General features: G+C 36.9%; 2 protein-coding genes across 2 annotated transcripts; both read right to left on the bottom strand.

The window, feature by feature from the left end:
* Positions 1-1039: 1039 nt before the first annotated feature.
* On the bottom strand, positions 1040-2682 carry hoxd9a (homeobox D9a). Its single transcript, XM_070874760.1, has 2 exons — positions 2081-2682; positions 1040-1534 (listed from the first exon to the last, which is right to left on the bottom strand). Exons 1-2 carry the CDS (start codon positions 2655-2657, stop codon positions 1293-1295), a joined length of 819 nt encoding a protein of 272 aa, XP_070730861.1. The 5' UTR covers positions 2658-2682; the 3' UTR covers positions 1040-1292.
* A 3618-nt stretch (positions 2683-6300) lies between these two features.
* Positions 6301-9837, bottom strand: hoxd10a (homeobox D10a). Its single transcript, XM_070874759.1, has 2 exons — positions 9014-9837; positions 6301-7793 (listed from the first exon to the last, which is right to left on the bottom strand). The coding sequence occupies exons 1-2, from the start codon at positions 9750-9752 to the stop codon at positions 7522-7524; spliced, it is 1011 nt and encodes a 336-aa protein (XP_070730860.1). The 5' UTR covers positions 9753-9837; the 3' UTR covers positions 6301-7521.
* Positions 9838-10912: the final 1075 nt, after the last annotated feature.

The following is a 10912-nucleotide window of genomic DNA, read 5'->3' as shown; positions in this document are numbered from 1 at the left end:
AATGCGGATCAACTAATTTGAACGAAATCCCCTTTGGGTCATCTTAATATTAGCATCCATTTAACAATACTGACCGTTTCAAACATAAAGCAGCGACAATATAATATTGTCCTTCTAACGGAATATATAGTTTTGCAGTCCCTCACGAAATGGCTAATTGTTTACATCCAAATAGCGTTTATCGAATCGTAAATGACTTTTACACTCGCAGCAAATCTGAAATGTTTATAAACGTTTTATTGTTATTATAACGAGCAAATGTGAGGTACAAAACAGCGTACATGAGTGGAAATTTCTGCTTTTAATTATAGTCTTTTGACTTTTGCAACACAGTATAATTTTTATTGTCACACCTGTTAAATACTGTGGAGGACGTGGGGGTAAGTCAAAAACTCCTGTGACGTTATATTTTCTAACATCTTCAAACTTCATTTATACATTGGATTTGACTTATGCGATGGTCCAAGTAACGTCTCTTTATAACAGTATTCAAAATCGACGCAGTAAGCACCGCATTACAGCAGGTCATATCCACTTGTCACTAAAATAAGCTTGCTTCAGATTGTCCCAAACGCACAAAAAAAGATGCCCAGGGCCATTGGAAAAGTAACAAAATTTAAACACCTTTCTATGTAGTTGTGTTCCTTAGTCAAGATGTCTATAGTTTAGACACGTTTAGGTTATTCGAGAAATATACCTTCTCATAGTGACCGTGACGCTCTGCTAATTTAACTTGAAATATTTTAAATAAATATTACATTGGCTTAACACCCTTTATCAGTACCGTGATAGTATCATTCCACTGGAAAATAACTGAATGATGTACAACCAATGACGTTTGTATTACATTCCACAGACTAACCGGCATAAAAACTGAATAAAACGGCAAAGGGGTTGCATTTCACTCTATTTATATCTAAATAATACACCAATAGTACAGCAGAAACACAGCATTTTACACGTTGCACAACTGAACAAATATTCAAATATGCGTGTTTTATTTCTATATAAAACAAGTATATTGTAATAATGTTGTCAAAGTTTTAACGTAGTACAACTAACGTACTGACATCAGTTTAAATTCTGTTTAATGTAACCTAATAGCAGCAAATCAGGGACCGTCTATAGATAAAAGGCAGTTGTTTAAACACAAGATTGCTCTGAAACAGTACAACACTGGGAAACATAGACCGTGCTTTGAATCGATCAGGCATCACTAGATAGACAAAACACTTTTTACACAGTCTGTTTGTAGGATTTTCAAATCTATCGCTAATTATACGGATGATCAATTAAGGCTCTTCGTTATTTTTCACCTTGTTCATCTTTTTCATTTTCATTCTTCTGTTTTGAAACCAAATCTTTACCTGCCGCTCGGTAAGATTTAAAATTCTAGCAACTTCATATCGCCGGTCTCTGGTAAGATACATGTTAAATAAAAATTCCTTTTCTAATTCAAGCGTCTGGTATTTGGTGTAAGGGCAACGTTTCTTCCTGGTAGAGCGAGCATGGATCCAATTTATTGCAGGGTGATCTGGAAGGAAAAGAAAAACAAGAATTATAATCTGAACATCTCCTGTATATGTTCCATGGAATTTCAGACAAACTCAAGCATTCCCACAAACTCAATATGTCTTAAAGCAGCAGTGCTATTTCCCCACTGATCACTTGTCAAGTTCAGGGCGATTTAATACAGTAAGAAATGGAGGCAGCGATTGATTTCAGTCCGTTTGGGCCTGTTTTGTTATCAAATAGAAAATAATCTTTGAAATAAAGAATGGAAAAATACAGTTACAAATATTTAAATATAAACCTGTATTTTGCCTTCTATTTTCAGATAGTCCTGTAAAATTCAGTGAGAAGGAACGCGCCAACTTTAAAACAACGTTTTGCAGTCTTGTCAGACGCAAATGTGCGTGTAAAAATTCTCTGTAAACAATATAAACACTTTACTGCTGGCTGTAGCTTTTCAGACTTGGATAGGCGTCTAGACATTTTTATAGGTTTGTAAAACCATCAGCTTTGCACACTCGGGTCTACAGGTTCGGGTTGTAAATCAAGCTGCAATTTTTGCACTTACTTGGGTCAAGTTGCTGTTGTTTCTCCTCCTTGTGCTCACTGTTGCTCGTAGTCTCGGAGCTGGTGCAGCCAAGCTCATTGGGAAGCTTCTCCCTGCTCTCTGGATAGGAGCCGCACGTGAATTCTGACAGGCTGAGGGTTTGCAGCTCATAGGAAGAGCATTCAGTCCTCTTGGTTGATAAAGTTTCTGGCTTGATCCCGTAATGCCGACCGTTGGTATGGAATCCGGGGAAAGAGACTGAAGTGGAAAGTGGTTCTAACCATGAGCGCACGTATCTGGTGTCTCCAGCTGCAAGATGCGATTGATGCATGTAAGGATGATAAATCCCTGCGACGGCGGCAGAGGCTTGAGGATGAACGGGAGACCAGGGATTAGAAAATACGGTTGACTTCGGGGCAAAACTGCAGGAAGAGAAATCTGAACTGTCTGCTACACCTGGTGGCCTTGAAGCTGTGCGGTGTGATCCTTGGGCATATCTCGTCGCGTATAAGTCCTCTGTCTCCTGTCCTAGCAAAGAGTCAACATAATAATTGTGTATAGTGCCACCGGTCGACATTTTAGGCTCGCTCGCTTTCATAGAAAAGGTTACACTGGAAAGTGTATCTGATACCTTCACTCAGAACAATCATAGTATTTTGCCGACTATAGCTGCAGCTATTGGTTGCGCGGTTCACGTGATTGTATTTACCAATACAGAGAGTAAATCAATCCGCTCAGCAGTGTGACTACAAATGGGCCTAGCCCAGCTTTATGAGAATTTAAAAAAAAATACATTATCAATGAGTAAAACAAAATCACTTGATCAAGATCGGTAGAAACATTCTGGTGGAGACAAAGGACAACTTCTCCAAGTGCTGTTTAAAAATTAGTTTCTGGAAAAATGGGGAACTATTTTCCCCCGCAAGTTAATTAATGTCTGTCACTCATTTGATAATCAGCAGTAAATAGTCCATGATCTATGTCAAGAGCAAATATCTGTTAGTTTAGTGCAATAAAGCGGCAAGAAAACACCTTCGAGGTACGTTGGTGTTTCTGTACTGTGTACCCTGTGTAGTGAAGAGCTTTTACAGACCATTGACTAGCGACTCCCATAAAAGCAGTAAACGACATGTTGTAAAATGAAGGATTTGAGACTTTTTTAAAAAAAATCTGGAGTACACGAACGTGCTGATTTTATTTTCCCCTCTTCGAATCTTCGTCTAATATTTTAATTTGTTTTAAATATTACCACATTTTGAAGTAAACGGTTCCTTGCCCGCTTTATAGTCTATACTCGGAAGCCACCATAAAGGCTTTTATGTCTATCAATAAAAATTTTATGAGGTGCATTTGATTATACATTAATGTGTCTTTAATAAAACAGGCCTCTTTTGGCACAGTAAAGTATGTTTAACCAACACTGGACGCTTAAAATTCCCACAAAGGTGCAAGTATTCCCGCCTATAAATATGTTTCTCGTACATCGCCTGTTAGTAGCGGTCAGTGCACCATCGTATACAAAAGGGGAGAATATACCCACTGTTTGGAACATAAACGCATCACCAGCTCCAGTGCCATGTTTCACTGCTCTCGCTAGCAGATACAATGGAGGCATTGCAGTGAGTCTATGAGTAAAGGTCGAGAAGATTGAATTGGATTCGAGTTTTTAAAAATGATAGCCATTAAACAGCTGCAGAGAGCCTGCGTGTCTCTTCAGATAACACATTCAGCGACCGTCCACCATGACACTAATCAGGCAAACTTCGTTTGTGATCAAATGAACAAGTTTAGTTTTATATTAATACATTATCGCGTTTCTAGGTTAATTCCTCTGTATTTTTCACATTGAACTTTGATTGTTTCTTTCTTTATAATGGTCAGAAAGGGCGCAGTAATCTTGGCATTCACCATGACTAGTTTACAGGCATTAACTGCGTCCACCTCAAGGAGGTTTCAGATAAGAAAACATATTACGCTAAAAAAAAAGCTTTGTTTTCTTATCTGCTCCTTTATTCTTTCCTGTTTATGGGCAAATACGTTATTATTTAACATTTCTTCATTATAAAGGAGGAAAAACACTGTTTCATGAATCATGGCGAAAGGATAGAACCTAAAGATTTGCAAAGCTGAAGGAAAAGGCACGTCAATAACCATTCGACTCAATTTTATTTCAGCATGAACCGTTATATATTAATGCCTCACATGGCTACACCTTAGTGCACTTAAGACACTTTATTTAAGCAATTTGTAACCATTAAAGACCCAATTGTGATTGTTATTTACCAAGTTATTCTACGTTATCCCGCATTAAAGTTTGTGTAAATAATAATCATCTTGCCGAATTTAGACGCAGGTTGAGGCGACTTTTTGATCAATCGCTTTTCGCAAGATGTCAGTTTTTATAATGTTGACGGAATTGGAATACATTCAATGTTGTTGTTTTATGCCATTTACAAAAGAAAAACACGGCTTGTTCCTTTCCTAGCTGTTAAGTACTTTAAGAATAAGGATGGAATATACGCTACAGTTAGGTGTTGCTCTATCTGAACAAACGCGTGGATTGCATTTTTCCATTTAAGGTTATTTAAAATAAAATGTAAATAAAAATAAACTGTCTACAACTTTCACTTTTTAAATTTACTACATTTCGTACAAGAAATGTCGTTGGACAGCATGTTCTTTCGTTGGCTGCCATTTTGCAGCACTTCAAGTAAACGTTATTTTCTAAAAGATAATATAGTTCAGATTGACCATCAACCCTCTAAATTATTCCAGAAAATGCGATGCTACTTAAATACCCAATGAACAGTGCATTAACGATAAAGCATTATGTACCTTGTAAGTGTTCTGTTATGTAATACAGAGGATAAAAAACTGTTCTTTTAAATAGTTTAAACATTTACACCGATCAGCGTTCTTCAAAACTGAATTAGGCGAGTCAGTATTATATTAGAATTTTTATGAAGGAAAAATAACTAATTTTACACGTTAATAAATTTAAACCTATTATTTTAAGTTAACTTTATTTATGTTCTTATTTGTATATAGAAAGCCAGTTGTTAAAAACAAATTGTGAAGACTAATTTTTCCCAGTTCTCTGGTGTAGACTAATCTGAGCGAAAATAAATTCTATTTATTATTAGTAGGAGTGTAAGTCGAAATAACTATTATGCTGAACAGCCACTGCAAGGTTTCAGTTTGTGTTTCGCATTGTGTAAAAAGTACATTATTTCAAACTTGTACTTGATTGAGCTGGTGGATACGATTGATTTGGTTTCATTTATTATATCTATTTTTCTTAATGCTCTTGTATACTCTAATTGTAAGTGTTTTACATCTCGTTTCTGTGTTTAAGTCTTGTAAATGCGACAGATGTGCAGCAAAGTTGTTTAATTTAATATAACAACTTTATAATGTTTGTGGCACTAGGCTGTGATTGAAGAATTGGAGTAATTGTGCTGTAAATGTGAGTGTCCAGGACTTTGTTACTATTGTATTAGATACCTGCCTCGTTGTCGGCTTTAATTTAGGTTACTCGGTAACATTAGACGGCAAAGATTAGGATTTCGGTAGATTTTGAAATGGCGCACATCTGTAAATATAAAGGTTAACTCGACTCTTGAAGCGGTTTATTAATTGGATTGAACCTTCTCCACTAAAACGAATGCATCGAGTTAAACCATTATCCGACAGTTCCTTTCTGCCCATTCTATATGTACATTGCTTCCATTTGTTTTGCATCTATGAAACTTAGATAGAGGAATTCTACACCATTAACGCCCCATAGATATATCACGAAACTATGCAAATTTCGTCACCTTGTGTGCTAAAAGTATCAAAGACCTAATCACGTTACTAAAATTATTCCTTTTTTTTATTGCCGAGGGTGACATTTACACGATACAGCTGGGCATCCTTAAAATAAATGAACATTGAATTCATTTTATGTTTGACGCTGACTTGCAACCAAATATTCTTAGAATGTTTCGAACCGGATAATAACACGTGAGCAATTATCATTTGCAATGGACACGTCGGAATAACTAGCGCTAGATGTGTCACGTATGTTTATTCACACCAAGGCCGCACTAATAAAATGGTTTTGATACCGTGATTAAAGTCAAACTAAAATAAATAAATAATCAAAGTACCTAACCGTGAACGCATTTTAGTTAATAAAGCGGATTATTACTTTCCGTATATATTTCTATAGCAAACTTTAACTTTTAACATTGCAAATTCAGATCATTACTTTAGATACTACCAGTTTAGATCCCAGTAGAGCCTTTATACTAATACACATAAAGAAAACTCATACATTTTCATTGATACAGGATTCTTCACCGAGAAGACAAAGCATAAATAAATATGTATCTATTTGGGGGTGTTTCTTGGGCCAGTATGTTATGCATGCTGTTTACAAAAATAGAATCCTACCAACGCAATAAATAATAATTTGATAAATAAATGCGTACATTTACAAATGCTATGCCTTGTACCAAAGTGGATGAACTGTCTGGTCTAATTTTGCCGTTTGGTTTAATTTAGAATCCAACTCATTTAGAGAAAACTATCCTGCATGTTTTGTGTTGGTCACTTGATACTCCCAACGGCGCAAAGTACTGTCCTGAAGTATAAGGAAAGGAATTCGAATTAATATCTATAATTACATTATTATATTTAATTTATTAAAGCATTAAAATATTGTGAAAAGCATTAGGTTTGCCGTTGTTAAATCATTTTGATTGAAGTACCCACGAGTAATTTAGCAATTTCGCCTATGGCCATTGGCGAAGACTTCCCAAGTTCCAAAACGGATTGAAGAAATTGAAATCTAATTTAGGATTTATTATTCATATTTATATTTATATATATTTATATATATATACGTGCAACAGACACATGCATATAAATACACATGAAAATTTGCATTACGACTCCATCATACACTCCAGAAATGGACCTAAAGAGTTTCTTCTACAGACCTAATTATTTGAACACTTTCGTGATGGAACTATTGTTTAAGTGTAACTCTTAAATTCTAACAATTCAAATCGTGTGCTTCTAATAAGATTCTTCATTTTAGTGTCCCATCTGATTTGTAATTACTAAATAAATGTCATTTTTCTACATACCGTAATGTTGTAAAATTTGATGTTCTGATGTACAGTAAACTTCTCCCAAATTGCAAGAATATCCGTAGCATGTCAAATAACTTAAGACCTACTTACTAAACAAAGTAAATAATTAGCCCTGTGTTAAATAGAACAATTTTTTATAAAATATTCTTGCTAAGGTAAACGTGCTATTGTACTTTCAGACAACCATAACACTAACATGGTCAAATCAGAATAATCGACAATATCCCAGAGTGGATAAACAGAACGATTCCACAGTCCCCGATAAACCACTACAGTATCAAATGTAGTATACAGTATCACGTTCGAATCAGTGCTCCATGCTCACGAGAAGGTCAGATTAGTGGTCAGTTCTCGAATTCGGTTTTCTCTGCTCATTTTCTTCAGCTTCATTCTGCGATTTTGAAACCAGATCTTGACTTGTCTGTCGGTCAGATTCACGCTCTTACTTATCTCTAGACGGCGCTCACGAGTCAGATACATATTAAATAAAAATTCTTTCTCTAATTCCAGTGTTTGATATTTTGTATACGGACATCTCTTCTTCCTTCCACTCTTTGCTGTTAGCCAGTTGCTTATCGGAGTTTTGATCTCTTCTATCAGAAGTAAAACACAAGAAATGAGATTTCAGCAAACATGTCTCAGCACACTCCAAACCAGCCTCAGATAGTGCTGTTAAACACAAAACGGACACCTTACGCTATTCACAGACTGAAGCAACTTAATACATGTTCTTTACTTGTTGGCAGATAGTCACGACAAATGTATACATAAATTCGCACAATTTAAAGAGTAAATCGGTAATAAGTTAAGGAAGCTAAAAACAACATTTGGAGGTTGGCAAATAGTATTATACAATATCTTGTTTATTATTTTGCAAATTTTGGGACAGGTTTGTCTGTGAATTGTCAAATAAATTCCAAAGTAAGATGCGGATACGAAAAGCATACAATTTGATAATATTGGTTAGATGATTAGGTAATGTTATTATTTGTGAACGGAATATAAAGCTGTGGGTTGCAATGCACCAATAGGTTTTTCACCAATAGGTCGTTTTTCAACTTCATAGCTAAATGTAATGATTGTACAATCCTGACAGTACAAACGTATGTGGTCATGCCAATAATTCTGGAGGTAAATCTCAGAGTATTAAACGTACTATCGCTGCCGCTTATAGCGCAGCTTAATTGGAATTTACGATTATACGTAGCTAGCAATATTTCACAGTATTCGAATGGAACTTTTATCACAGCTTATAGCAATATGTTACATATCCAACATAAACTATTCCAGGGGAAGCGATCATTTTAACTGCGACCAGCACTCTCCCGCTCAATACATCCAAGTCAGCAAATGATGCCAGTAACTTACTTCCCACAATAGAGCGAGTAGGACTGAGCTTGCTTCGTTGTGCTAAATATATAAATAGTTGTCCTTAATATATGTCGTGTATGGTACTAAAAGGTTCATACAATACCGTGGGTCTCGTATTATATGACACATACCAACGTTAAGATGAAACTATCAATGTTACATTGACATCTGTAAATGGTTTACTAGCCTTTACTATGTCATTAACAATGTCATGGCATTACTGAGCAAATTTTCCAACAACTCATTGTAATAAAAGAAAACTGTCATTTTATGCAATGTTATTTAGACTTTCCTTGCCTTTTTGTAAATTTAGGTAACCAGAAGTACACATAACTTGCCAAATATATTGCCACGATAAAGTTACCTATTGTAGTGGCTGTGCAACCTTTTGTATCAGCTTTGCGATGCTGACATGTTCACATTAAATCTTTGAAATGCTCACCTTTAGCCTCTTTGTCCGATAGTTCCGAGCTAGATTCGGCTTCTTCAGCGGTTGCATTGGGCTCCAGTAAACTCGGCTTTGGCTCAGGACTTTCCACATATATTCCCTTAGTGGATTCCTGTAGGATTGGTTTCTCGTTCATTTTCCTTTCCACTGGAGACTGGCTGGCTACTTGGAGTTTAGTGATAAACCCTAGGTTTGACTGCGGCATTACATTTGAGCCGATCTCCCCAGCGTGATTATAATCCAGGCTTTTCTCCAATGGGTAAGCCTGACAGAGTCTGAAATATCCCGGGATGGGAATCTCAGGATTCTCAATGGAACAGGTTTCGGAAATCAGCCTGGGATAGGCGGGAATTGTTGTAGGATTGAGTTTGGCCCGTTTATCGGAATTATACATGCAGCAAGTGCTTTCTTCCTTTATGCTAGCAGGAAAGGAGCACGTGGGCATCTGTGGAGTAACAGGTTGTTCAATTCGGCATGGTCTCGAAGGGTCAGCCCAGCCATCTACCTGAGATAAATACGGATGAACGCTCATGCTCATATTTTGATGGCTAACCTCTCCTCGTTTAGTCATGGTAGGGAGCAGTCCACAGGTCTGCATTCCGTAAGTTCCCATATCCGTGCTCGATGGCATGTACATGGAGCTGTTTGAATAGAAGCTGTCACCTCTACAAGCACTAATCAGGGAATCGACTAAAAACGAGTTAGTAGCAGGAGAGCTGTTGGGGCAGGACATTTTGGAGAGTATTTTGAAGAAGGCAGATGATGTCCTTTGTAAGCTGACATCTCTAACAAAACATTCCCTGTGTAATTGTGGATGCCTCTGTACAACCACATGACTACTGAGCCAATGGAATTTGAAAATGGCCTTGAAGCACTACCTCCCGCACATCACATGATTCGCAGTCCGTTGAATTTGAGCTTAACTGTGGACAACAGCGACACCTACACCACCAATTGCAAAGTGGCGGCCGCTCCAGCTCATTTCAATCCTCGCACCGACCCCGGCTCAAACCCTTCCAACACATTCACAGTTTATGCTGTTTAAGCTCATCCCAGTCATCAACGGGAAAATAATTCGCACTCGATATTTATTCTGTTTACTAAAATGCCACAAGCTTTTTTAATAAAACAAAACGGAAATACATCGAAGAAAAAACAAATTGCTGCAATGTCTGACCATCGGGAATTGTAAATGTAATTATTGATATTGTAGAAAACGTCGGTGAAATGAAACGAATGCAGAGCAGGTTTATGATTTGGAATATCTTTCTAGTTTCGGGAATCCCAGCGCTTCGAGGGGGCAATCCATTGTGTCCATTCTACACATTACGTCATTTACGTGGATAACCAGCCGGGCCATGCATTTTGTTTTGATCTAAAACAAATGTTTTATGAAATGAATGAATGGAGGAATCTAAATGTTGCACACGTATCGGTATTCATTTGTAAATGTCTTGCTCTTATAGAACTAAATTATATATGTTACCGCTGCAAATACGTAAGAGTTTTTTTTATTGTACAATAAACCCAATCTTCATGAGTAAAATTGATCGTTACGAGTGCCCATAACAGAGTTCGCATTTTGAATTATTGTAAGCTACCTCACGCCCTGAACACCTATTCTTTCCATTACAAAAATATCTCCAGTAGTTAGAGTGCAGACATAATGATGCTGATATAACACACTCGTTTACACCATTGTTGCGTTCGAACATTTGCACGGACATCTTCCAGGATTTAAGACTGTGGCTGAGGAAGAACCGCATTTCCGATTCTTGCTATTAGTTCAGGGGGTTGACCTGTAATAAGCATTATTGGCGCTGAGAGTTTATTACCTTGTCCTAAAACCTCTCCCTTAACGTCGGGCTCCTAACACGTCTCACTGCTGCAGGT

Source organism: Pristiophorus japonicus, chromosome 3, assembly GCF_044704955.1.
Source record: "Pristiophorus japonicus isolate sPriJap1 chromosome 3, sPriJap1.hap1, whole genome shotgun sequence".
Classification (NCBI taxonomy): Eukaryota; Metazoa; Chordata; class Chondrichthyes; family Pristiophoridae; genus Pristiophorus; species Pristiophorus japonicus.
The sequence above is the reverse complement of the archived record's forward strand: the minus strand, read 5'-3'. Positions and strand labels throughout refer to the sequence as shown.